This window comes from Bufo gargarizans, chromosome 3 (genome assembly GCF_014858855.1).
Source record: "Bufo gargarizans isolate SCDJY-AF-19 chromosome 3, ASM1485885v1, whole genome shotgun sequence".
In the NCBI taxonomy this organism is placed as follows: domain Eukaryota; kingdom Metazoa; phylum Chordata; class Amphibia; order Anura; family Bufonidae; genus Bufo; species Bufo gargarizans.
Window position 1 is genome coordinate 332998137 of NC_058082.1, and position 24354 is coordinate 333022490.

Sequence of the window (24354 nt, forward strand, 5' to 3'; positions counted from 1 at the left end):
ACTCTGGTTTATTGCAGCTAAAGCATCGCCTTTCATAGACAGTTAAGACATACGTGGCAGAATTAGAACAAAAGACTCCATACACTCCCCTATCGTAAAAACTGGAATGTGGCTATACACATCAGGACAGAAATACGTAACTTATCTAGACAAGATAGGTGTTGATACATGCAAAATGGAGAATCACAGTTTCCCTTCACCTCCACATCTAGTATTTCTTCTTATACCATTTTTACGGAGACATGGTTTAATGAAAGAAATGACTGGGACATAACCATACCAGGGTACTCTTTATACAGAAGAGACAGAGAAGGCAAGAAAGGAGGAGGAGTGGCCCTGTATGTGAAAGATAGCATTAAATCTAACCTAATACAAGTTGGTGAGGCCAACATAGAGTCAGTTTGGGTTACGTTGCAGTTTGCTAATCATGCAGTAACTCGTGTAGGTGTGATATATAGACCACCTGGTCAAGTTAAAGAACTAGATGATCTACTAGTTGAAGAAATAGCTAAAATGACAATGAAAGGAGAAGTTATCATTATGGGAGATTTCAATCTTCCAGATATAAACTGGAAAACCAAAATAGCAAGTTCTACCAGGAGTACAGATATTCTAAATTCCCTACTGGGGTTATCCCTACAACAAATGGTTGAGGAGCCAACCCAGAGGGAGGCCATTTTGGATTTGGTATTCACAAATGGGGATTCGGTATATGATGTCATTGTAGGTGAAACCTTGGGATCTAGTGATCACCAGTCAGTGTGGTTTAATATAAGAACTGTGAAAGAGTCCCACCACACAAAAACAAAAGTTTTAGATTTTAGAAAAACAGACTTTTCAAAAATGAAATTAGTCATAAATGAGTCCTTATCAGACTGGAACGGATTAAATGGAGTCCAGGAGAAATGGGACTACTTAAAAGGTGCATTATTGAAGGCAACAGAAAATTGCATTAGACTTGTCAGTAAAAGCAAAAAAAGGAAGAGACCACTGTGGTACTCAGCAGAAGTGGCCCAAATCATTAAAAATAAAAAGCTAGCATTTTGTAATTATAAAAAAATCTACAAGATTAGGCAGAAAGAGGCCAAGCAAGTTATAAGAACTTCTAAAGCGCAGGCAGAAGAAAAACTAGCTTAGTCTATGAAAAAAGGGGATAAGACATTCTTCAGATATATAAATGAAAAAAGGAAATTAAAACAAGGAATAACTAAATTAAAAACAAAGGACGGAAGGTATGTAGAAGAGAATAAAGGGCTAGCCGACTGCCTTAATGAATACTTCTGTTCAGTTTTTACAAAAGAAAAAGAAGGACCTCCACTAGAAAGGATGACTAATAAATCGTTTGATGCATGTGTCTTTACAGAGGAAGATGTTCTAAGTTTGCTGTCTAAAGTGAAGACAAATAAGTCACAGGGGCCTGATGAGATACACCCAAAATTATTAAAAGAGCTTAGTGGTGAGCTGGCAAAACCGTTAACAGATTTATTTAACCAATCATTAGTAACAGGAGTCGTCCCGGAAGATTGGAAATTGGCAAATGTCGTGCCCATTCACAAGAAAGGTAGTAGGGAGGAATCAAGCAACTATAGACCAGTGAGTCTGACATCAATAGTAGGTAAATTAATGGAAACCCTATTAAAGGATAGGATTGTGGAACATCTAAAATCCCATGGATTGCAAGATGAAAAACAACATGGGTTTATTTCAGGGAGATCATGTCAAACAAATCTTATAGATTTTTTTGACTGGGTGACTAAAATAATAGACTGTGGAGGTGCAGTAGACATCGCATATCTAGATTTTAGTAAGGCTTTTGACACTGTCCCACACAGAAGACTTATCAATAAACTGCAGTCATTGAGCATGGACTCCCATATTGTTGAGTGGATTAGGCTGTGGCTGAGTGACAGACAACAGAGGGTTGTAGTCAATGGAGAACATTCAAAACAAGGTCATGTTACCAGAGGGGTTCCACAGGGATCTGTACTGGGACCAATTTTGTTTAATATCTTTATAAGTGATATTGCAAAAGGCCTCGATGGTAAGGTTTGTCTTTTTGCTGATGACACAAAGATATGTAACAGGGTTGATGTTCCTGGAGGGAAACGCCAAATGGAAAAGGATTTAGGAAAACTAGAAGAATGGTCAGAACTCTGGCAACTGAAATTTAATGTGGATAAGTGCAAGATATCGCACCTGCGGCATAAAAAACCCAAGGGCAGAATATAGAATATTTGACACAGTCCTGGCCTCAGTATCTGAGGAAAGGGATTTAGGAGTAATTATTTCAGAAGACTTAAAGGTGGGAAGACAATGTAATAGAGCAGCACGAAATGCCAGCAGAATGCTTGGATGTATAGGGAGAGGTATAAGCAGTAGAAAGAGTGAAGTGCTTATGCCGCTGTACAGAACACATGTGAGACCTCACTTGGAGTATTGTGCGCAGTACTGGAGGCCATATCTCCAGAAGGATATAGATACTCTAGAGAGAGTTCAGAGAAGAGCTACTAAACTAGTACATGGATTGCAGGATAAAACTTACCAGGAAAGGTTAAAGGACCTTAATATGTATAGCTTGGAAGAAAGAAGAGACAGAGGGGATATGATAGAAACTTTTAAATACATAAAGGGAATCAACTCGGTAAAGGAGGAGAGCATATTTAAAAGAAGAAAAACTACCACAAGAGGACACAGTTTTAAATTAGAGGGGCAAAGGTTTAAAAGTAATATAAGGAAGTATTACTTTACTGAGAGAGTAGTGGATGCATGGAATAGCCTTCCTGCAGAAGTGGTAGCTGCAAATACAGTGAAGGAGTTTAAGCATGCATGGGATAGGCATAAGGCTATCCTTCATATAAGATAGGGCCAGGGACTATTCATAGGATTCAGATATATTGGGCAGACTAGATGGGCCAAATGGTTCTTATCTGCCGACATATTCTATGTTTCTATGTTTTACCCATTAACTAACACGTGGAGAATATCCTATTGCAATGTATAAGATTTTAAAACTAAGCATGCATGTCCATTGGTCTTTTTAAAACTAAACACACATGCACATTGGTTTATTTTATAGTATTATTTTAATGGTGGCAGTTGTACATTTGAAATGCGGAAGGAAAATCACATGGATGGACACGTATGTCGACGTCTAGGTCGCATACAAAGGTAACATTTACTGTAAACACTAAGTCATAAACAGTGACTCTTTCTGGACAGAAGAAAGCCGTCAATTATTCCCAGCAGCCCCAGGTTCAGTTTGTATGGCAAAACTTGAGGTCAAAATTTTCACATTTAATCTAAACAGAGAGATCTTTATTCTTCCTCCTCACCTCTGCACATCAACTGCACATCAAATAGGTGTTGTAAATAGTTCTCCGGACCCTCCAATAGTGGATCAATGTAATGGTAATGTTTGAATATCATAAATCGTAATATAACTGACAACTAATATAATAGGACAACTTAATATAACCTGAATACCCCTTTTAATATTTTGAACTGAATTCACTAGTCATTAGGTAGCTAGTGAAGGGATTAGAGGAGGTGGATTAACTGGACAGCAGATTTTCCTATTGAGTAATCGTTAGCTTTTATCCTCAGATGCTACATGACTTCAAAACATTTAGGAAGGTTTCTGATTAGTTTATAGGTCATCTCAATGGGCAGCAATAAGTGACGGCTGCCCTGCAGACATCTAGCACAGCTCATTGCTTCTTAAAGGGGTCATCTAGCTTTTAAAAATTAACAGATTATCAATATCAGATCATTGGGGCTCTGACTCCTGGCACCCCCACTGATCAGCTGTTTTTAAGAACCACTGAATGGGATTTGAGCTGCAATATGATGACCCAGACACTGCATAGTGAATCTTTTGGCTCAGTCCACTGTTTCTGCCGCTAACGGTTGCCTCACACTAATCCTATGGGGGTACCATGACAATAACCCTTCCTACCTAATAGTGTTCAGGTCCCACCTTTTCATTAATTTTTCAGATCAGGACACGCTCTTCCATAGCTCCATTGTCCAGTTATGATGCTCATATACACACTTGTTGACAATTTCGGTAGTGGACATGGTCAGCATGGGCACTCTGACATGTCCGTGACTACATAACCACACACGTAAAAAGATGAGATTTGCTATGTTCTGGCACCTCTCTTAGGCCTCTCTCACACTGCTGGAGCTCTCAGACTCCGGCATTGCAAATTATTACTGGAACGCCTGCTGGCCCCGTTGATTAAAACTGCGTGCAGCAGTTTTTGTCTGGCCGAATCCCGGCATATTTGACAGGAATGCAGCCAGACCTCCCCCAAACCCCATTACAGTTAATGGGGCCGACAGGCATTATGGTAACATCCCACAATGCCGGATCCATGCATTAAATGTCCTACTGTCATATTAAATGGCTAACAATTGTACAAGCTATCGTAATAAAGAAATTTTGAGGATGCAAAAATTGGCAATTTGAAAGTATCTAAAGGTTATTTTTACTTTTTCAGGGCTTACCCCAATAATTCAGCTAATCCATGCTATTCTAAGTGACCCAGAAGATGAAACTAAATGTTTTTTGCTGTTTGCCAATAAGGTAAGTGACACAGGCACTCTTATTCATCTAGATACATTAGTACATAAATGGAAGGTAATTCAAAGAAAAGGTACAGTAGCTGTGCACTCAGTTTTTAGAGATCCAGAACTATTCAAAAGACGTATGCCAATGAAGTTCAACCAAGGGATGGGTAGTGATGTGATATAAGGGGAGGGGAGTGAGAAGCCGGAATGCTACATGTGTACATGAATATTAATGTTCTTAAAAGTGAATCTGCCACCAGAAACCTATCAAATTGGTATAGACACATAGCTGTGGTTCACCTGATTAAAACACAGTTTTTCTTTTGTTGATCTGAGGCTCAATTCCAAAGTTATGTTACTTTTTCCTAATATGCAAATTAGGTATTTGGTGCAACAACAGAGTTACCATTGCTCTTGTTACCCTAAACTCCACTCTACTCCCTCTCTGCTTTGATTGACAAGTCTAGGCAGTAAAAAAGCAGTAACGGAGGGGTTGGCCGGCCACAGAAAGGAGTCGACTGGAGCTCCTTCAGGACCTTGCTGTTTTCATTTTTTGCGTTTTAGTTTTTTACTTCCTGCCTTCCAGGAGCCATAACCTTTTTATTTTTCCCCTCACATATCTGTATGAGGGCTTGTTTTTTGCAGGACAAGTTTTACTTTCTAATAGTACCATTTAATAATGCATAAATGTAGCAGGAAGCTGGAAAACAATTCCACATGGGTTGGATCTGGGGAAAAAATGCTATTTCAGCACAATTTTGGGGGTTTCGTTTCTATGGGGTACCTTATGCGGTAAAACTGACCTGTTACCTTCATTCTCCAGGTCAATATGATTATAGCTAGTGTTGAGCAAATTGAAGCATCTAAAGTGGAATTCAATCTGAAGTTTAGGAAAAATTGAATCCAAATTTCCTCACGCTTTATTTTAATGAATACATTTTTCCTAAAATGGTGGCTAAAAATAAAAAATATTACACTCACCTCATCCACTTGATCATGGAGAGGTTGTCCGCTCCTGTCTTGATTGAAGAAAACCTGGTCAGAGGACCTATGGAGAGCATGAAGACGTCAACACGTCATCACACTGGCCGTGAGCAGTGGCATCATGACTCATTGATGACATCACCATGTATGGCCAGCGTGATCTCGTGGTGACGTCTTCACAGGTCCTTTGCCGGGTTTTCTTAAGACTGGAGTGGACAGCCTCTCCATAGTACCCATGTGCTATGCCAGGAGTTAGTAAGCCTCCTGGGGCACGGGCAGCAGCAGCAATATGCGCTCCTGCCCGTACTCACAGCTGCTGCGGCCCCATTCATAAAATGTCCGTACTCTGTACATCACCAAGTCAGCGGTGTACAGAGAAGTGAATGGTGCACTTTAGGGGGTAAAAGTTTAATAAAAATACAAATAGCCTTAATAAAGTATATTAGAAAAAGTTTTATTATGGCATTAGTAACATCTCATTAAAATTGTATTCAAAGTTAGTTACTCTTTAATGTTTCCTATGTGATTTTTATACAGAATGCTGTTAAAAAAAAACAGATCCTGTACATAACTTATTATTTTTTTTTTTACAGGATCCTGTTTTGTTTTCTGTTCTTCTAACGGATTAGAAGAATAGAAAATGAAACCGAGATGTGTATTCTCTCTTAGTTGCCCATAGCAACCAATGAAATTCTACAGTACCTTTAATTTTTCAGAGCACCTTTGGAAAATGAAGGGCGTAATATGATTGTTAGCTATGGACAACAAGCCAGTTTTCTTTTACACTAGTTTTAGTAAATGCCCCCTTATGTATATGTATTTCTTTCTGGCTAAGAGAAATGTTTAGAATTATATTTTTAAAAAGAGGAAGTATCATTGCATGGCAAAGGTTGGCAGATGCAAGTAAAACCCACATCACAAGTCAGTTTACATTGAGGGATTTCTCGATTTGTAAAATATTTTTTACTTTGTACTGTAAATACAGCACAAAATTCTGCCAGAGAAAATCAACAACATTTATGTCATGTGTGGCTGTACCCTAAAACTCCTCCATTCATGATGGTTATTATAGATTTGTATCATTAGCTGAATGTGTACCAAGCCCCAAAGAAGCCGGAGAGGAGGATGGGAGTGGTAGTGGCTCTGGCTGTAGCAGTCACTCACAGTGGCTTTCTTCACACCGTTGCTCCCTAGGGCTCTGCAGTGAAAGGAGAGCACACTCTTTCTTCCTTCAGGCCCCACTTTGGTTCTGGGGCTCCTGCCTGATGGCAGTTGGGGTGCCCTTGATATTAAAGAGGTTGTCTCACTTCAACAAATGACATTTATCATGTAGACAAAGTTAATACAATGTACTTTTTAATGCATTGTGATTGTCCTTATTGCCTCCTTTGCTGGCTTGATTTATTTTTCCATCACATTATACACTGCTCATATACAGTAATTACGACCACCCTGTAATCCACCATCCTCTCTGGTGGCCAAGACCACAAGAGTACACACAGACCCGCACTTTTTCCTATAATGTGCAAACATTGCCACCGCTTGCTGGATTGCAGGATGGCCGTAACCTCTGTAATGCGATGAAAACATGAATCACACCAGCAAAGGAAGCAATATGGACAATCACAATACATTAATAAGTGATTTGTGCTAACTTCATCTACATGATAATTGTCATATACTGAAGGTAGACAACCCCTTTAAGTGTTTCTATGGGTGCAAGGCAGATTGTGTGGAGTGCAATGGCTGGCATATGCCGCAGGAGTCAGTAACCAGGCCAAAAGTAGAAGAATAAACGTCTCTCTTTGCTCAAGTTCAAGATATGAGTTGTAGTAAATACAATTATAGCAGACACTGTTCAAACTGTACATATTCAAACTCTACCAGATACAGATGTATGGATTTAGGCAAGGATGGCAGTAATGTCCTTCTTTCTTCTCTATCTTGCTAAAGTCTATCTCAGTAGAATCTATGCTGGCAACAGTACCTTGGAAATAATGGCTGTAATGTCCACTGAGGGATACAGGGTCTTGAAGGCACCTCTGGCCAGGATGAGTCCAGGTTTGAAGGATGTCTTAACAGTACCCCTCACAGCAGCAAAGTCAGAATGGCTATAGCAGGTTACCTTACTGACTCGTACGCTTGTCCATGGAGGAGGAGACTCTCTTTCTCTTCTTCTCTCTTTCTGTAACACATGCAGAGATCTGTTTCTCTGCGTCTCTGAAACTTTCTGGATATAACAAGAGGGAGCATGAGGCAACAGATTCCTCTCTCCTAAACTCTTCCTGTACATTTCCAAGCTAGAGGTGGAGCCAGCCACTACCTAGCCTATTGGGGAAAACCTCTATGATTGTCGGGATTCCAACAGATAAATCTAGCACACCACCAAAGGGGTGGAAAGCGAAACTAATGATTTGATTGGTTATTCATAAAAGGCAATACTTTCTCATTATACTAACAGAATTACTCTTTAATGGTTAAAAACTTCTAATAATTAAAAAATACTTCTGCAGCATCTTATTTCAAAGTTAGTATTCATTAGCAGCGCATCCTTAATTCATAGAGAACATAACTCTCTCTTGTATGTCAGACTCTGATAAGGAAGCGAGGGGCTACTACCTTGGCCTTGCAGCTAGGAGCATTTGATTTATATACACAGAGACTCCCTATGTCCTGCCAGCTGGTTCATTAATTTTTCCACATATATACAAGATGAAGGACATGTTTATACAAAATGAATTCTTATCCCTCACAATTCCCCAATTTGAGATATCTTGGAACTGACATCTTAACCCAGAAGTACTTCAGTTGGGATAGGTCCAACTGACAGCCAGAGGCCAGATTCCCTCTCAGGTATTGATGACGTTCCAAAGACCTCTCAATAATCCTGGTAGTTTCTCCTTTTGGTACAGAACCTGTTGGTGCACTTAAACATACGCTTAATCAGAGCATATACTACTATTATAATCAACAGTACTTGCATTATTGTTTGTCTTGCCACCAGGGAGCCTCCATCCACCCTGCTATGGGGAGAGGGACTGCAGTGGAGTTACACTTTTGATTATCAGGCCCTGGTATCCTTTGTGAGACAAACTGCCAACAAGACATATGAATAAGTTCTTTAAAAGTCAGGGATTGCCAGATAAGGGATAGTTCTTGAATTCATGGGACTGTGAGTACAGATCAAACGGTCCTTAATTTTACTGTCAGTGTCATTGAGTCCTCTAAACAGCACTTGGTGGTGTCGGATAAGTGCATTGTTCCAGTTATCCTTCAGTTGTTGGTACAGTGCCCTTGTTCCCAGGATTAGGGCAACCATCAGCAGTAGGATCCTCATCCTTGGGCGTCAGAACTTTTTTGCAGTGAGAAGCGTGTATCCAGTTAGGCTTTCCTTCAACATTTACTGCTTTATGAGTAGTCAACAGGACTTGGAAAAGACCGTCAAATCTGGGATCCAGGCCTTTCCTCACATGTCTTTTTATCACCACCCAATCTCCTGGTTGCAGACTGTGTGTTCCTTTTATTGAATCTGGATACGGAAGGGAAGCAAGCACTTGTTTATCGGTGTGCTCAAGCCTCTTTGTGAGGGCCCACATGTAGCTTGTTAGGCTATCATAGTTCATTTGCAACTGTTGTGGAAAATACAATCCTAATCTGGGGGCGCTTCCAAACAGAATCTCAAATGGGGATAATCCTGTCTTTCTGTTTGGACTGGTCCTGACTGAGTATAAGGCTAAAGTCAAACACTCTGGCAAAGGATGCTGAGTTTCCTGCATGGCTTTCTGAATTTTCAATTTGAGCATGCCATTTAGACCCCTAAAGCCTGTATAACTTCCCTCATTACTTCTCATGTGAAGTGGGAACCTCTGTATTATTCAATAACATAGCTGCACACCAGTTCACTGACCAACTTTTTTGCCATGTTCTTTGCATTTCCCTTTGCTACTGGGAAGGCTTCTGGCCAACCTGAAAAGAGATCAACGCGCACAAGGACAAATTAATATACTCCTACCTTAGGCAGTTGTATATAGTCTATCTGCAGTCTCTGGAACGGGTAAAGTGGCCAGGGGGTGTGCTCGCTTAGAGTCTTCACTACTTGACCGGGATTGTTCAATGCACTAACCATACATCCTTGTACAAACCAAGCGTCTACTGTAGAAAATCCTGGAGCAATCCACCCTGCATTAACCACAATTACCATGGCACCTTTTCGTAGGTGAGTGGGCCTGTGGGCCTCCTGAGCCATAGCTGAGTATAGAGACCGTGGTAGACAAATTTTGTCCTTGTTTCTCTAAATCCCATGTTCATCAGGTTTGGCCCCTTGTTTTGCCCAAAGTTCTTTTTCCTCAGGAGGGGCTTGAAATGTACTTACAGAAATGTCCTCAGGTCTCAAGGCTCTCACCGGGGTGGCTTCAGTATTTAGTGGCTGGAGTGCAGCTGGTTTGTTGCGCAGCTTTCCTGTAAGGGGGGGGGGGGGGGGTGATTCTAAAGATCCTAGTCCTATTTTGTCTGAAGGGGTAGTCATATCTGCCTATATCCTGATCTTCAGGCTAAGGTGTTGGAGGCCCAAGAGGATGCACCAGACTCTTGTCCTCCAGGGAAATTGTTTATTCCTTCAGACTTACGTCATAAGGTATTTGAGGAACATCACTGTACTGTCTTGGCTGGACACCCTGGGAGTAGATCCACTGTCGATCTCATCTTGTGCAGATTTTGGTGGCTGGGGCTGCGTAAGTGTGTTGAGGACTGTGTGTGTGTCAGCCTGTTGTAACTGTGTTTGCGCTAAGGTGACACATACTCGGCCTTCTGGATCTCTTCTTCCGTTACCCATCCCATCCAGACCTTGGAAGTATTTGTTCATGGATGTTATCACAGATTTACTGAATTCTTCGGGAAAAAACATGATCCTGGTGGTAGTTGATTGGTTTAGCAAAATGGCGCATTTTATGGTATTGCCGGCACTGCCCAATGCCAAGACTCTTGCACAGGTGTTTGTCAATAAGGCTACTTTCACACTAGCGTTCGGGCGGATCCGTTCTGAACGGATCCGCTCATAATAATGCAGACGGAGGCTCCGTTCAGAACGGATCCGTCTGCATTATATTAGCTAAAAAAAGCTAAGTGTGAAAATAGCCTCGGACGGATCCGTCCAGACTTTCAATGTAAAGTCAATGGGGGACGGATCCGCCTGAAGATTGAGCCACAGGGTGACATCTTCAAACGGATCCGTCCCCATTGACTTACATTGTAAGTCTGGGCGGATCCGCACGCCTCCGCACGGCCAGGCGGACACCCGAACGCTGCGTTCAGCTGTCCGCCTGTCCGTGCGGAGGCGAGCGGAGCGGAGGCTGAACGCCGCCAGACTGATGCAGTCTGAGCGGATCCGCTCCATTCAGACTGCATCAGGGCTGGACGGCTGCGTTCGGGTCCGCTCGTGAGCCCCTTCAAACGGAGCTCACGAACGGACCAGCGAACGCTAGTGTGAAAGCAGCCTAACACTGTGAAGCTACATGGCATTCCCTCTGATGTGGTGTCTGATCGGGGGACTCAGTTTGTTTCCAGATTCTGAAAAGCGTTCTATACTCGACTGGGGGTACAATTGTCCTTTTTTTTCTGCTTTTCATTCTCAGTCGAACAGACAGACGGAGCACACCAATCAGAATCTGGAGACTTACTTGAGATGTTTTGGTTTGGAGAACCAAGAGGAGTGGTCTTCGTTAGCTAAGTTTGTCACTAATAAAAGTAGACAGGAGTCCACTGATAGTACATAACGTCGTTTTTTGGGGCATATGGATTCCATCCGTAGTTTGGCACATTTTCTGGTTCCCAAACTTGTGGCTGACAGGAGACATATGAATGGTCCGGACCTGAGAGTGGGTGATTCTGTGTGGCTGTCCACAAAAAACATTAAGCTTAAAGTACCTTCTTGGAATTTGGGCCCAAAATGTATTGGTCCATATAAGATCATTCCCATTGTTAACCCTGTAGCCTTCCGTCTTGAACTTCCTCAGGCTTTGAAAATTCATAACGTATTTCATAAGTCGTCGTTGAAGAAATGTGTCGAACCTGTTGAGCTGTCCTCCTTGCTTCCCGCTCCTGTCATGGTGGATGGTAATTTAGAATTTCAAATAAGCAGGATTGTGGACTCCGTAGAGTTCTCCGTAGATCCATCCAGTATCTCGTCCACTGGAAGGGTTACGGACCAGAGGAGAGGATGTGGGTTCCAGCGGCTGATGTTAATGCGAATCGTCAGGTGAAGGTCTTTCACAGAGCCCATCCTGATAAGGTCAGTCCTGGGTGCCCAGAGGTCACCCATAGAAGGGGGGTACTGTCAGTGTCCCTCAAGGAGATTGGCTGAGCGTGGAGGAATCTAACAGCCTTCTTGATTTCTCTTGATTCAGTTTTGATAGGATTAATGACCACTTCCCTTTTCTCAGCTGTTGCTCAGTGGTCATCACTTCTACCCTTTATAGTCTGACCCCACCCTTCTGACTATGCGGTAGATAGCTTAATTTGGTTTTGGCTGAACTGGTATGAGGTCATCTCTGGTGTAACTGTTCTTCCATCTTTACAGAAGTTAAGTGTCGCGTTTGTTTGTATTTGTTATATTCCCTGTTGTTGTATCTGGGCCTGAGACAGAGACTTCCATTCGTCCATCTGGGGAGGAATGGGTTGTCTCTGGTCCTTAACTTATTCAAGGGCCTTATAGGAAAATCGGGGCCTAGGTATCCTGCATATGAATATTCCTACCTTCAAGGTCTATTCATATTTATAGGTAGTCAGGGCCCTGATCAGGGTTGTCCAGGAGGTGACCTGTTTCTTCCCTAGTTTCCAGGCCCAGTTACTGTTTCCCTTCCCTCCTGTGTTCAGTGTGAAGTCCCCCCCCCCCCCCCCCCACACTGATCGTGACAGGGGGTTGGTAGCAGATGCTGCAACAGGCTAAGCTGCCACTGCTGAATAGTTGACTTGCTCTTCAACATCATCTCAAGTGACAACAAATACACTCAGCCAGGAAACAGTAGGTTCCTCTGACACCACTCTTAGTTGGCATGGCCCAGGAACTGCCTCTGTGCCCTCACCTGTCCTGAACCTGTCTCTTGCTTTTGCTGCTCCTCTGCTAACTAAGTAGTGATAGCCCCTGGCTCTGCTCTGCTTTTCAGCAAGGAATTAACTTTGTGAGGATAGTGAACAGTTACAGGCAAGTACAGACTTGGAGAGGAGGTCCACTGTGGACTTCTCTAGGCATGCAACTACTGATGATAACAGTTGGGTGGGAGCACATGTTTCAAGAGGGGGGCAGGACGTGTGCAAGAGACAGTTGAGAAGTAGATGATGATGTGGCCGATCGCACGTGGATGCTGGGAGTATAGGGGGCACCGTCACTATTAGGGGGCAAAGGTGGCAGCGTGTCCATGAGACAGCAGTGTGAAAGCATGCCTGTGAGACAGCAGGGTGGAAACAGTGGGAGAGCTGCAGCTAAACATTGGAGGGGTACACTGTCTGCAACTCAGGAGACTACCTATTAGGAACACACTCGGAGTACATGGGTTCATCAGCAGAAGAAAGCTGTCTTTCCTTCCCATCGACTTCAATGTCATCTATTGCTCCTGATCCTCCTCCTACACCTCGTAAGTTGTTTCAACAGAAATTGATCACCGAGGCGATTCCAAATAGACAACAGTATGCATGCACTCATCCAACGGTGCAAAAGCTGAACATGCACCTGGCCAAATTGTTGGTACTACAGTCTTTTTCCATGTACTTGACTCTGCAAGGTGGAGAGTCCTAAGCCGACATTACTTTTCCAAAAAAGCTGTACCAGCCCTGCACACATACGTTGAGCAGCAGATGGGACAGTCCTTGGGCCTCTTGGTGTCTGAAAAGGTTCACACCAACACTGATGTATGGCGTTGTAACTATGGTCAAGGACAATATATGTCGTTCACATCCAAGTGGGTAAATATGGTTCTGAACCAGGCAAACCAGCATCTTGGCCAGGTAATGGCAATGCCGAATCCACATTGTAATGCTGTCTTCCTCTGCCTCCTCATCTTCCACCTTGTCCTCAACCTCCCCTCTAGGCACAGTTCGCAGTGGTCCTCCAGCATATCACCTATGCAAAGCTAGGCGTTGTCAAGCGGTTCTGCATCTAGTCAGCTTTGGTGAACAGAGCCACACCGGGGAGGAACTGCTCCGCGTCATCAATAAAGAAATTGAACACTGGCTGTCTCCTTCTCACCTGCAGATAGGAACCATGGTTACCGATAGCGTTAAGAACATTTTTTCTGTGCTGCATCATGGAGGTCTGACCCATGCCCTTGCATGACACAAGTCTTCAATCTCATTTTCACCCAGTTCCTCAAGTCTTACACTGGACTGCAAGAGCTGTTAAAAATGTCCAGGAAACTGTGTATGCACTTTAGCCACTCTTACCATGCAAAACATGCCCTTGCTTAAGTTGCAAAGGCAAAATGCTCTTCCCCAACATCACTTCATATGCAGTGTTTCCACCCACTGAAACTCCATGCTCCATATGTTAAACCCCCTGTATGAGCAGTGGAAGGCAGTCAATGATTTCTTAATGCAGCAGGTCTACTCCCCAGTGTAATTTCCATGTTAGCCAGTGGCAGCTAATGCATGACACGTGCCATTTGCTCAGGCCCTTTGAGGAGGCCACTTTATTTGTCAGTCGGCAGAACTATCGATCATTCCACTCCTTCACGTCCTAGAGGGGATGTTGACAAATCTAATTGACGAGGGGACAGAAGACATGTCACCTACATTTCACAGCCACCTGATGCTGGAGGAGGATAAATTGGCAGAGGAGGAGGAGGTTTTAAGCATCCAGGAATTTTATACACACCTACAGTAGGTAATTAATCTGCCTAAGCTACAGGAGAGGAGCAGGAGGAGCGAGATGGAGGCAGGGAGGCACTCCGAATCCCTTGTGCAAATGGCCAGGTACATGGTGTCATGTTTGTGTCATGACAGCAACGTTGTCAGGATTTGCCAGATGAAAGACTACTGGTTATCCACATTGTTAGATCCTAGCCACTAGTCAAAAATGGGGGAATTTTTTAGACATGCTATTTCGTCAGTTGGTCAATACCTACGAGCACCGTTAACCGTCCTCAGGAAGGTCTGACCTGGGGGACCCTCTGAGCTCATGCTCCACTGCCATGACTGGTGGGGGTGAAGTGGCCACGTTTGGGTTGGCCCAAATGTTACACTGGGACACACAAACTGCGCTAGAGTATAACAATGGCTGGGTGCGGCTGGTATATTTCATATACGAAATAATAATTTTGAGCCAGGAGGTCTGAGTTGAGGAAAAGGTGGAAGAGGCGGAGGAGGTAGCCAACACATTTTTTTTTTATTTTTTTATTTTGAGAGACCCTAAATAATTGGAAAATGGCAAAAAGAACAAACTGCACTGGAGTATTATAATGGCTGGGTGCAGCCTGTATATTTCTCTACTCTGTCCAAGGTACAAACAAGTCCTGTGGAATCCATGCTTGGTTCATTTTAATGAACGTGAGCTTGTCCACGTTGGCTGTGGAAAGGTGGATGCGCCTGTCCATGATCACACCCCCTGCAGTGCTAAACACATGTTCCGACAATACACTTACCGCAGGTCAGGCCAGCACCCCCAAGGCATAAAGGGCAAGCTCAGGCCATATGTCCAATTTGGAGACCCATCAGTCAGTACGTGCAGACGTGTACACACATACTCTTAGACCATGTTGCTGAAACGCTGCCTCCTGCTAAGACGGTCAGTATCAGATGCTGGTGCTCGATGTTGTGGCGTGCTGACAAAGCTTTTCCACATTTTGGTCATGCTAACCCTCCCTTCTAAGGCGGTGGCGGTGCCCTAGCTGCATTGGCGACTTCCTCCTCCACCTCATGCTTCCACTGAGCCCCTGCTGTCAGGAGGGAATGCCGTCAGTAGCACGTCTACCAGCGTATGCTTGTATTTCAGTGGCGGAAGTAAGGACGGCACGTTGTTCTTGTAACGTGGATCCAGCAGGATGGCCACCCAATAATCGGCACTGGTAACAATCAGGGCAACTCATCAGTCATTGCGCAGGCAGCATGTAGTCGCTAATGTTTGCCAGGCTGCCCAGAGGCAGCGACAAACTGTTCTCGGTGGGAGGTGTATTGTCTGTGTCCTCTGTATCCCCCAGCCACACTCCATTGATACCTGTGAGCTGATTTCGGTGCCACCCTGCTGTGAACGTGGTTCTTCCTCCTCATCCTCCAAAACTGTGCCCTTGCTGGACAGTTGTGTATCTGGACGATTTTGGTGCAGGACCCCACCCTCGGAACCACCTGTGGACGGCTGGCCTGATAACTGCAGGAATGATCCCTGTTCTTCCCCCTCTTCCTCCTGTACTATATCCACATCCATTATCGCCTGAAGCGTTTTTCAAAGAGGCATAGAAGTGGGATAGTAATGCTGAGGACAGCATCATCGGCACTGGCCATGTTGGTGGAGTACTTAAAACAGTGCAACACTGCACCACTCGGTGGTGGGGAAGTGGTGCTGTTCCGCAGAGCAACTCACCCGTGCGTGCTGTAGCTGAAACTGCTCGTACATTTTCTCCAGCATGTGCCAGGTAGATTTCCTCCTTGTGGTTAAGTCGCATATGAGTTGGTGAGCAGGAAGACAGAAGTTAAGCTGCAGCATAGACATGCGAGCAGCAGCAGGATGAGAACACCGAAAGCGTGCACAGGCACCGCACACTTTCTGCAGCAGCTCTAACAACTTGGGGTAATTTTTCAGGAACCTCTGCACCACCAAATTCAGAACATGCTCTAGGCAAGGGATACTACAAGATTTTGCCCATTATCGCACACCACCAGTGCGGGCTTGAGGCTCATCAGCACCAACCAGTCATAGGTCTGTTCTTCCATGCCGCCCACAGCTCCTGCACGGTGTGAGGATTTTCCTCCAAATTTATGAGCTTCAGAAAAGCCTGCTGTCATTTCATACTAGATGTTCTGAAGTTGGTGGTGCAGGTGTTGCACTGACGCGATCAGGAGGAGGAAGCAGAGTAGGAGGAGGAGGCACTGAGAAACGTCCAGCAATAGGACATGGCCAAACCACTTTCCGCCTCAGGCCCAGCCACCACTACATTTACCCAGTGGTCAGTTAGGGAGATATAACGTCTCTGTCGTTGCTTAGTGGTCCACGTATAAGTCATTATGTGAACCTTGCCACTGATGGGGTTGCGCACCACACACCTGATTTTTTCCGCCAATTGTTCATGCAGGGCAGGGATGGCCCTCCTGGAAAGGTAGTGGTGGCTGGGAACCACATACCACTGGACTACCACCATCATAAAATTGTTCGTCTTCACCAGACAGAATGGCAGCATTTAAAAGGCCAGGAATTTGGAAATGCTGGCATTCAGGGTCAGGGCTCGCTGGTGGGTAGGGGGCCACTTCTTATTTCTCTCCAGTGTTTGGGGGATGGACAACTGAATGCTTCCATGGAACAGTGTGGAGATGATTGGTGACATTGGTGGTGGAGTTGCTGTCGCATCCTCTTTTTGCGGGGTGCCAGGTGGGGAGGAAGAGGCCAAGACTGCAGCAGAAGAGGGAACAGGAGGAACCTCAGATCTTTCGTGGTTTTTCAGGTGTCTACTCCACTGCAGCTCATGCTTTGTAGTTAGATGCCTGGTCATGCAGGTGGTGATCAGGTTTAAAAAATGTATGCCTCGCTTCAGGCTTTGACTGCACTGCAAACCACCCGTATCTTGTCATCAGCACATGGCCTAAAGTACTGCCACATCAGGGAACTTTTTTGAGCTTGCTTTGGTGTCCTCTGTACCTCGGCCCATTGGGCAGTAGCAGGTGTACTGGCTAGGGGCCGGGCTCTGTGATTTTGCACTCTACTTAGGCCTTATGCACACGACCGTTCCGTTTTTTGCAGTCCGAAAACCGCAGATCCGCAAAAAACAGACCCATTGTATAAAATGCCTATTCTTGTCCGCAAAACGGACAAGAACTAGACATTTTCTATTTTTTGCGGAACCACGGAACGGAGCAACGGATGCAGACAGCACACGGAGTGCTGTCTGCATCTTTTGCGGCCCCATTAAAGTGAATGGGTCCGCATCCGAGCTGCCACAACAGCAGCTCGGATTCGAACCCAAACAACGGCCATGTGCATGAGGCCTTACTATTTTGCGGTGCATCTAGCACTGCATGACCACCACCTCTTCCTCCGAACTGCACACTTCACTCGGATGACCTGGATGCCACGTGAGGTTTAGGACCTAATCATCCTCCACATCATCTTCCACCCACTCCTCACCCCTGCCCTCCCTGCCGGTTTGCACAGTGCAGATGTGTTTCATCATTATCATCAGAGACATGCTGCGGTGGTCCTCCCAGTCATGCCTAGTATTGGCATGGCTCTGATTGGCCGGCCCAACACGTGACCCTGCATGCATAAATGCCGGATCACATGTTTCGGTGCCATTCTGCTCTAGCTAATGTAGGGACAGGATGCTGCTGCAATGAGGGACAGTGTTAGGGTTTTAAAGTGGCTGTGGGTGACCTGTAGGCATTTTTGATCGGTGCAATACACCTGTTTTGCACCAGTGACACAGAAATACAATACTTAATCGGGCTGTTAAGTCTGTGGGTAACCTGTTACCATTTTTTGGGGTGAAATAAAGCCACATATTGGGGTTCAAAACAGACTGCCATTGCATCCGTCTAACTGTAATAGAATAGATAATCCGTTTGTTAATTGTGTAGATGACATAAAGCCATTTTTTGGGGTTCCAAACACGGCCTTGGCATCCGTCTTACTGTAATAGAACAGTTAATCCATCTGTTAATTGTGTAGATGACATAAAGCCATTTTTTAGGGTTCCAAACACGGCCTTGGCATCCGTCTTACTGTAATAGAACAGTTAATCCATTTGTTAATTCTGTAGATGACATAAAGCCATTGTTTGGGGTTCCAAACATCGTCTGCATCTGTCTTACATTAATAGAATAGTTAATCTGTTAATTGTGTTAGTGTCATAAAGCCATTTTAGGGTTTAAAACACCACCTGTGCACCCGTCACAGAGAAATAGAATAGGTAATCAGTCTGTTAATTGCGTCAGTGACACAAAGCAATTTTTTGGGGTTCCAAACATCGCCTTTGCACCCGTCTTTCTGTAATAGAATAGTTAATCAGTCTGTTAATTCTGTGGGTGACACCTCCTTTGCAACCGTGACACAGAAATACAATTGTATAACTGTCAGCCAATTTTGTGGGTGACTGTAAAAACTAATTAGGAAAGTATCAAATAAGGGATGTGGCTATGGTGCTGATGGCGTTGGTGGAGCTCCTGCTGCAGGCAAAGGACGTTGCCAATCTGCCAGCTATGCGCCCAAATGAAACATCTTCCTCTGGTGCAGTCAGAAGACAGAACATTCTGCATCATTTTTTAGGCCCGAATACTGCTGTACGAATAGTGAGGCCAGAACAAGTAGAGGCGGTAGTTGGCATCGGTGTCTCATGGGCCTCTGTCTTTTACCTCAATCTTTTGCACATCAGCCAATTATGCTTTTTGATGACTCTGCTGGCGGGGGTTCTGTGGACCATCCACCTAGCCCTGCCCCAGAAGTGTAAGAGATTGAGTGCACTGATGCCCAACCACTTGAGTAAGGGTCAGTTTTTTTCTTGATCGATCTGAAATTGATTTCAGACATAAATGGCAAAACTGGGTGGAAAATACTTATTTCACAGGGTCAGTATTTTGCATCAGTATTTGATCACTGTTTGTAAGCCAAAAGTAGGAGTGGGTCCAAAACACAGAAGAGATGCAAATATTTCTATTACATTTTATTTATGTCTTGGACCCAATTCTGGTTTTGGCTTACAGTTACTGATGTCTGAAAGGGGCTTTATGGATGCTCAAAATACTTTTTGTTTTATTTTTCTGTTCTGATGAGCATGGTGCTCATGGGCAGTACAGAACATAACTGAATACATGAAGAAGTACTTGACATTGATGAATAATCATGCTGACTAAACAAGTCAGAGCCGAAATGACAAACACTAACCAGGATACTAAACAGAATAGCAGGGCGCCATTCATACAAAGCTAGAAGTCATGTAATGGCATAGCACTTTAAATCCACTCACAAACCACAAGAGCAAGTATCACTCAACACACTGAAGGTGCCAAGCTGGAACCGACTCACACACACCAACACAGGATCATGGCAGACCCATAACTACAAAGTAGTAACATAGCAAGCAACCTGCACATAGCTTTTCTGCAGACAGAAGAGAGACTGATGTCCCAAGCATACCACCCACAGGTCTAAATAGCAATTAGGACACCTGATGTTCAGACACTCAGACCAGGGAAACATTAACCCTTTCACCATAAACAAATACAGGATGTATACAAGTCGTAGGTAATTGTTCACACATACCCACAAAATTCCGCAGCCAACAGCTGTGACAGTGAACCCTACTGTCACAGTGATTGTGAACTCAGCAAAAGAGTTTAACTCTTTAATTGTTACAATATTACAGGTTATAGTTGCTAGTGATATTTTGATTGACAGATTTTCATAATGATTAGTTCATAATAGTACATCTGCAGCAAACCGGGAGGAGCCGCTGCAGAGGATGGGAGTGGTAGTGGCCCTGATAAAGTTTTGTGTCACTGTATACTCCCTGTAACAATCTTCTTACTAACTACAACGTAGAACTTCAAATACATTCAGTAGCAGCAGATTTGAAGTGCAAAACATCTCTGGCACCAGTAAAGATTGTGGTGGCAGTTTGGGTGGGCAGCACTTAAGTGGTACTGGCCTAGTAACATTCTGGGAGATGGGTGTCTTAGCAATAGTTCCTTTCTTTTCAGCAGTGCCTTTAATAATGGTAGTAGCAGTTCACTCTGCTGTCTAATATCTCAAGACTTGAGGCTTGGGGTAAGCAGATCTCTCTGTCACTACCAGAGCTTTGAGACGTTCTCACAGCTCTCTCTCCACCCCTGTGATTATGTCACTTAGAGTTTGGAGGTGTTCTCACTGTTCTGTCTCTCCGCCCCTGTGATGAGGTCTTTACTCTCAGCTGTTCCTCCTGCGTTTGATTACCCTGCCTTTAAATCACCCCTCCTCCTATTGCAGGGCGTGGATTATACTTCTCTTTTCAGTTGTAGCTCTGCCTTGAGCATCGTCACTTCTTAAGCTACTAGTTCTCTGGACCTGTGTTCTGCTGCTGCAAGCACTCCGGATATTGCCAGCGGCCCTTGGATCCGTCTTCTCTGCGGCTACAGCTCCATCAGCTAAGTGTGCAGACTTTGTTGTGTACCTGGTGATTTCCTGACTGGATCTGAGGTGGCCACGGTTCCCTCCATATTCTGAGCAGGGCATCGGTGGCCGTGCCCCTTCCACTATTGTAGGGGTTGCAGGGCTCATCAGTCTAAGGTACGCGGGCATGCCTCGTTCCACCATTTGGATCCGGGCATGTGCTTTAGCAGCATAGGGAGAGTGCTGAGGGTCTGACAGGGGTCACCCTTCCTCTTCCCTAGTTTGGGTCCGGTCAGTAGCTCTTCTTACTGTGTATGCTCTGGTTACCCTTAAACAGCCGTGACATTATAATCCACCAAAACCGTCCTTGTTGACATGGATCCGCTTTCTGGCTTGGTTGACCGCATGCAGGGTCTTTCTTTGGAAGTAGCGGATCTCCGTCAATCTGTGACTCCGCTACAAACATTGGGCTCTGCTCCGGCTCATGGAGTCTGTTGCGAGCCAAAGGTCTCACTTCCGGAAACGTTCTCCGGGGGCAGTGAGAATTTTGTTCGCTTCAGAGAGGCATGTAAACTCCATTTTTGTTTGTGTCCCCACTCCTCTGGTAATGAGGAACAGAGGGTGAGGATAGTCATCTCCCTGCTCAGGGGTAATGCTCAGACTTGGGCTTTTTCGCTGTCATCAGGGGATCCCTCCCTTCGATCCGTGGAAAGATTTTTTGTGGCCCTGGGGCAGATATATGATGACCCGGATCGTGTTGCTCTGGCAGAATCGAACTTACGTGTTTTATGCCAGAACAAACTGTCTGCGGAGCTTTATTGTTCTGAATTTCGGAGATGGGCAGCTGATTCAGGCTGGAATGATGCTGCACTCCGAAATCAGTTCTGTCATGGTCTCTCAGAGGGTTTGAAAGATGCCTTTGCTTTCCATGAGAGACCAACGTCCTTAGAGTCGGCCATGTCATTGGCGGTACGCCTTGACAGGCGTCTAAGGGAAAGAAACAAGACCTCTCCATCCAGCCATTGTCAGTCTAGGGGCAATGGTGCGGACTCATTCAGTATGCAGGGGTCTCATCCTGTCTCGCTCCCCTCTGAGGAGGAGCTCATGCAGCTAGGCCGACTTGCCCCTGATAAAAGAGGATTTAGTCCTCAGCATATGGTGTGTTTTTGTTGTGGGGGCATAGGTCATTTGGCAAATGTTTGTCCGTCTAGGAGATTCCTGAACTGTACTAAGAGCGATAATAAGAGAAAAACCTCAAGAGGTAGATCATCAAGTTCTGCTTCATCTGCTACTTTGGGCAAAGTTGATGTGGGAATTGATGCTATTCCTCTGACCTGCAGTTCCCGTTTTCTCCTGTCTGCCAGGGTGGCGCTAGAGAGCAAAGTCATTCCTTGTGAGATTTTTGTCGATAGTGGAGCGGCCGTCAATCTTATTGACACTCAATTTGTAGCCTTGCATGGTTTTCAGGTTTGTACATTAGAAAAGGATATACCTGTTTTTGCTATCGACTCTGCTCCACTCTCGCAGAGATCTCTGAAAGGCATTGTTCACAATATCCGGCTAGCTGTAGGTGACACTCATGTGGAGGAGATATCTTGTTTTGTCCTTAACGGATTGCCTTCTCCTCTAGTTTTGGGGCTACCCTGGCTCACTAGACATAACCCCACTATTGATTGGCAAGGAAGGCAAATAAATGAGTGGAGTGACTTTTGTAGAGAGAATTGTCTCACAGCCACTCTTGCAGAGGTGTCTACTAAAACTCTGCCATCATTTCTCTCTGATTTCTCGGATGTGTTTTCCGAGAGCGGTGTTCGGGAGCTACCTCCTCACCGGGAGTTTGACTGTCCCATTAACCTCATTCCCGGCGCCAAGCTGCCAAAGGCACGCCTCTACAATCTCTCACAACCGGAAAGACTCGCAATGCGAACCTATATCTCCGAGAGTCTCGAGAAGGGGCATATTCGTCCCTCAAAGTCGCCTGTTGCCGCCGGGTTTTTTTTTGTTAAAAAAAAAAGATGGCTCTCTGAGACCTTGCTTAGATTTTAGGGAGCTGAACCGTATCACGATTCGCGATCCCTATCCCCTTCCTCTGATCCCGGACCTCTTCAACCAAATTGTTGGGGCCAAGGTGTTTTCCAAATTGGATCTGAGAGGCGTGTACAACCTGGTCAGGGTCAGAGAGGGGGATGAATGGAAAACGGCCTTTAATACCCCTAACGGGCATTTCGAGAATCTCGTTATGCCTTTCGGCCTGATGAATGCTCCGGCCGTCTTTCAGCATTTTGTTAATAGTATTTTCTATCATTTAATGGGGAAATTTGTATTGGTGTATCTTGATGATATTTTGATTTTTTTCCCCTGATGTTCAGACCCATCAGGATCATCTTTTTCAGGTCCTGCAGATACTGCGGGAAAATAAACTGTATGCCAAGCTGGAGAAATGTCTTTTTATGGTATCGGAGATTCAATTTCTGGGTTTTCTCCTCTCTGCTTCTGGTTTTCGCATGGATCCGGAGAAGGTCCGTGCTGTGCTGGAGTGGGAGCTTCCTGAAAATCAGAAGGCATTGATGCGCTTTCTGGGTTTTGCTAACTACTACAGAAAGTTCATTTTGAATTATTCCTCTATTGTCAAACCCCTTACTGACATGACAAAAAAGGGGACGGATTTTTCCTCTTGGTCGGAGGAGGTGCTTGCAGCCTTTTCTAAGATTAAAGAGAGTTTTGCGTCTGCTCCCATCTTGGTGCATCCCGATGTTTCCTTACCTTTTATTGTTGAGGTGGATGCTTCCGAGGTGGGTGTGGGTGCAGTTTTGTCCCAGGGCCCCTCTCCTGCCAAATGGCGACCTTGTGCCTTTTTCTCTAGAAAACTCTCCCCGGCAGAGAGAAACTATGATGTGGGAGATAGGGAGTTGTTGGCCATCAAGTTGGCTTTCGAGGAATGGCGCCATTGGTTGGAGGGGGCCAGGCACCCTATCACTTGGAGTCAGCCAGGCGTATGAATCCGAGACAGGCCAGATGGTCTCTGTTCTTCTCCAGATTCAATTTTGTTGTTACTTTCCGCCCTGGGATCAAGAATGTGAAGGCTGATGCTCTCTCTCGCTGTTTTCCGGGAGGAGGAAACTCCGAGGACCCGGGTCCCATTTTGGCGGAGGGGGTAGTTGTTTCTGCTCTATATTCCGATTTGGAGGCCGAGGTCCAGGCTGCCCAGTCTGAGGCACCTGCCCGTTGTCCCTCCGGGAAGTTGTTTGTGCCTCCTGAGCTATGTCACAAACTCTTTAGGGAACATCATGATACGGTTCTTGCTGGTCACCCCGGGAGTAGAGCCACGGTAGATCTCATTGCTCGGAGATTTTGGTGGCCGGCTCTTCGTAAGTCTGTGGAGGGTTTTGTGGCGGCTTGTGAGACGTGCGCTCGCGCTAAGGTCCCTCGTTCACGACCTTCAGGTTCTCTTCTCCCGTTACCCATACCTTCCCGTCCTTGGACACACCTGTCCATGGACTTTATCACGGATCTTCCTCGTTCCT

The 24354-nt window shown here is 45.0% G+C and overlaps 1 protein-coding gene across 1 annotated transcript in view; it reads left to right on the plus strand.

The window, feature by feature from the left end:
* LOC122931572 (NADH-cytochrome b5 reductase 1) overlaps positions 1 to 24354 on the plus strand; it is a 294677-nt gene that overhangs the window by 233260 nt on the left and 37063 nt on the right. Inside the window, exon 8 of the mRNA XM_044285647.1 lies at positions 4503 to 4588. Coding sequence (XP_044141582.1) covers positions 4503 to 4588 — 86 coding nt within the window. The remainder of the gene's footprint in view (positions 1 to 4502; positions 4589 to 24354) is intronic.